General features: G+C 65.8%; 1 protein-coding gene across 1 annotated transcript; it reads left to right on the top strand.

Annotated features, from left to right (window-relative positions):
- Positions 1–1,068: 1,068 nt before the first annotated feature.
- Positions 1,069–2,381, top strand: MNEG_16159 (Oxygen-evolving enhancer protein 3, chloroplastic; the record flags this gene model as incomplete). The annotated part of the gene is made up of 6 exons (XM_014035370.1): positions 1,069–1,079; positions 1,176–1,207; positions 1,301–1,313; positions 1,442–1,484; positions 1,632–1,802; positions 2,178–2,381. 6 exons carry the CDS (start codon positions 1,069–1,071, stop codon positions 2,379–2,381), a joined length of 474 nt encoding a protein of 157 aa, XP_013890824.1.
- Positions 2,382–2,546: the final 165 nt, after the last annotated feature.

The following is a 2,546-nucleotide window of genomic DNA, read 5'->3' as shown; positions in this document are numbered from 1 at the left end:
GGCGGGACAGGCGCGGGCGCGGCTCGGGGGCGGCGGCGGCGGCGCGGCCGGAGGCGCGGGTGGGGCGGAGGTGGTGTGCTGGCTGGGCCTCGGGGGCGGAGATGTACAGTCGGCCGTGGAGGGGTGCGCGCTGCAGTCTGTAATGACCTGCGGCAGTGGCTGCTCAATCTGCAGCCGCAGGAGCGCGAGCTTTTTCGCCTAAGTTTGTCCTCTTTTTGATTTTTGTTGGTGCATATTTATGGTCACAATAACACCGCTGTCTCACCGCACGGTTGCGGATGTACAGTAGTGACAGAGATTTTGTATACAAACTGCTCCCAGCACGCGGATGGGAAAGCGCCTTTGCTGGCGATCTCCCACAATGTCAAACGCAACAATCGGCGAGCGTGTTGAAATGCCGGGCCGAGCGGCTCAACGTCCGCAACCTGCACACTCACAACCTCGCAACAATCGTGCCCCCCTGTTGTCCCACGTCGCGTGTAAGCAGCAAACTAGGGCGTGCTCCCGCGGATGGCGAGACTGTCTCGGTTGGGGAATCAAGACACGACAGAGGCGGTGGTCAACACTTAAGAGCGTCCTAGGCCCCAGAATGTCACCAATCAGCAGGATAAGGGCGCCGGGAGGAGTTGTTTTTCAAACAGTATTGTTCACAATCATCCAGGCGTCTGCATGCTGCTGATTGGCAGTCTCCGGCCTAGGACGCTCCGCATCCCGCTGGTCCGGACCGTCAATGCATTTAAGCATGTGGCGCGCACGCGCGGAACACAACAGCGGCGGCGTCATTGCGCTGATGCTCCCAGGCACGCCCGTGCGATGGGCGGGGGCAAGCGGCGTGGAGCGAGCGGCATCAGCATCTCAACGCCTGTGACGAGTGATTCGATGCTTCGACTGCTTGAAAGTCTCGCACACAGTGCGCCTCTTTCTCCTCCGTCCCGGGGCGCCCCCTCGCCTGCCGATCTGTCGGTAAAGGCCCCGGTCGCGGCAGAACTGTCCTACTCACCCTGGCGCCTGCGACGACACCCTCTCTCTTCTCAGCTTCAGCCGCTTAAATCCACAAAAGCAGCTAAGATGGCCCTCAAGTGCGTATCGAGCTTGGGGGGCATGGTATGGAACGCGCTGGAGCTGTTGGAGGGCCTCAAACTAACGTATACCCCTCTTTACACGTTGCTGTGCAGGAGCGTGTCCGCGTCGGCCACCCAGCGCGCCGGTGAGACCTCGGTCATGTGTGCTGTGTCAGGTTGCCTCACACGAAGCGCGAGATCCGACCCCTGACAAACGCACCCTTGCTCTCGCATCGCAGTGCGCCCCTCCAGGTGTGGAGCCGGACCTCGAAAGTGGCGGTTTGGCACAGGGCGCGATCTTGGTTGGGGCATGTGCCTGTCTGTCTCGGCGCTTCTAGGCCCTGCGCCTCCCAGCGACCCGTTCTTCTTGTGCCTCGCAGGTCCGCGGTGGTCGTCCGCGCCTCGGCTGAGTCGCGCCGCGCGGTGAGAAAGCGCCGCCAAATTCCCGCCCGTGACCGGACGGACGCGCCCCGCTGCAGCGACATTAGCGCGCCCGCCGCGCCTGTCCTCCCCTGCAGCTGCATCTTGCCTCAGACTGGCATGCCCTCCCCTCCCGTGCCAAAATTGCAGGTCCTCTCGGGCTTCGCCAGCGCCGCGGCGATGCTGGCGGCGTCCGCCGCGCGCGCCGCCACGCCCATCGACCTCTTTGACGACCGCAAGGTCAAGGACACCGGCTTTGACATCATCTACGAGGCCCGTGAGCTGGACCTCCCCCAGAACGTCCGCGACGGCTTCACCCAGGTGGGGGTGGGGGCGGCCGCCTGCTCGCGCGGCCATCCCCGTGGGCGAGGCCGGCAGTGCGTGGGACCGCCCGTCGCCGCGCGCGGCGGGTGTTGCTGGCTCGCGAAGCGGATACCATGAGCTGGGGCCATGTCCAAGGATCCAAGTCGGTCCATCTGCGCAAGGGAGGAATTGGCGGTGGCGGCGCGCACGATGCGGGGCCCTTGGCTGCCCCGGGTCGGGGGGCCCGATCAGGGCCGCGCCGCGGCCCCGGCATTTTCTGCCTCCCGTGCAGGCACCGCCCGGCCGCCCTCGCTCCCTCGCGCCGCTGCTGACACCGCTCACGCACCGTGCCGACCCCCTCAACGCCCCTAAAATGCAACGCCGCCCCCCCAGGCGCGCACCAACCTGGACGAGACCCGCGGCCGCGTGAGGGAGAGCAAGAAGCGCCTCGACAACGACGTGCAGCCCTTCGTCGACAAGGCCTACTGGTGGGCGGCGGAGCGGCCTCCAGCGCCTCATAAATCAACTGGACTGCAAGTGGCCCAAAGGGGTCCGGCGCTGGCGCGCAAAGACGCCCAATGGGCACTAACGGGATAGGCCGAGGGGGCGGCGAGTGGGGAGCGCCGCCCCTGTGTTTGGGCGATGACAAGGTTTTTGCTGGCCTCGCCGCTCCATGGCCAAGGACCGATGCATGGACTCGCCGAACCGCGGCGGTCTCGTGCTGCCCTGGACGCACGCCAACTGCCCCCCCCCCCCCACACA

This window comes from Monoraphidium neglectum (genome assembly GCF_000611645.1).
Source record: "Monoraphidium neglectum strain SAG 48.87 unplaced genomic scaffold scaffold06061, whole genome shotgun sequence".
Classification (NCBI taxonomy): Eukaryota; Viridiplantae; Chlorophyta; class Chlorophyceae; order Sphaeropleales; family Selenastraceae; genus Monoraphidium; species Monoraphidium neglectum.
The sequence above is the reverse complement of the archived record's forward strand: the minus strand, read 5'-3'. Positions and strand labels throughout refer to the sequence as shown.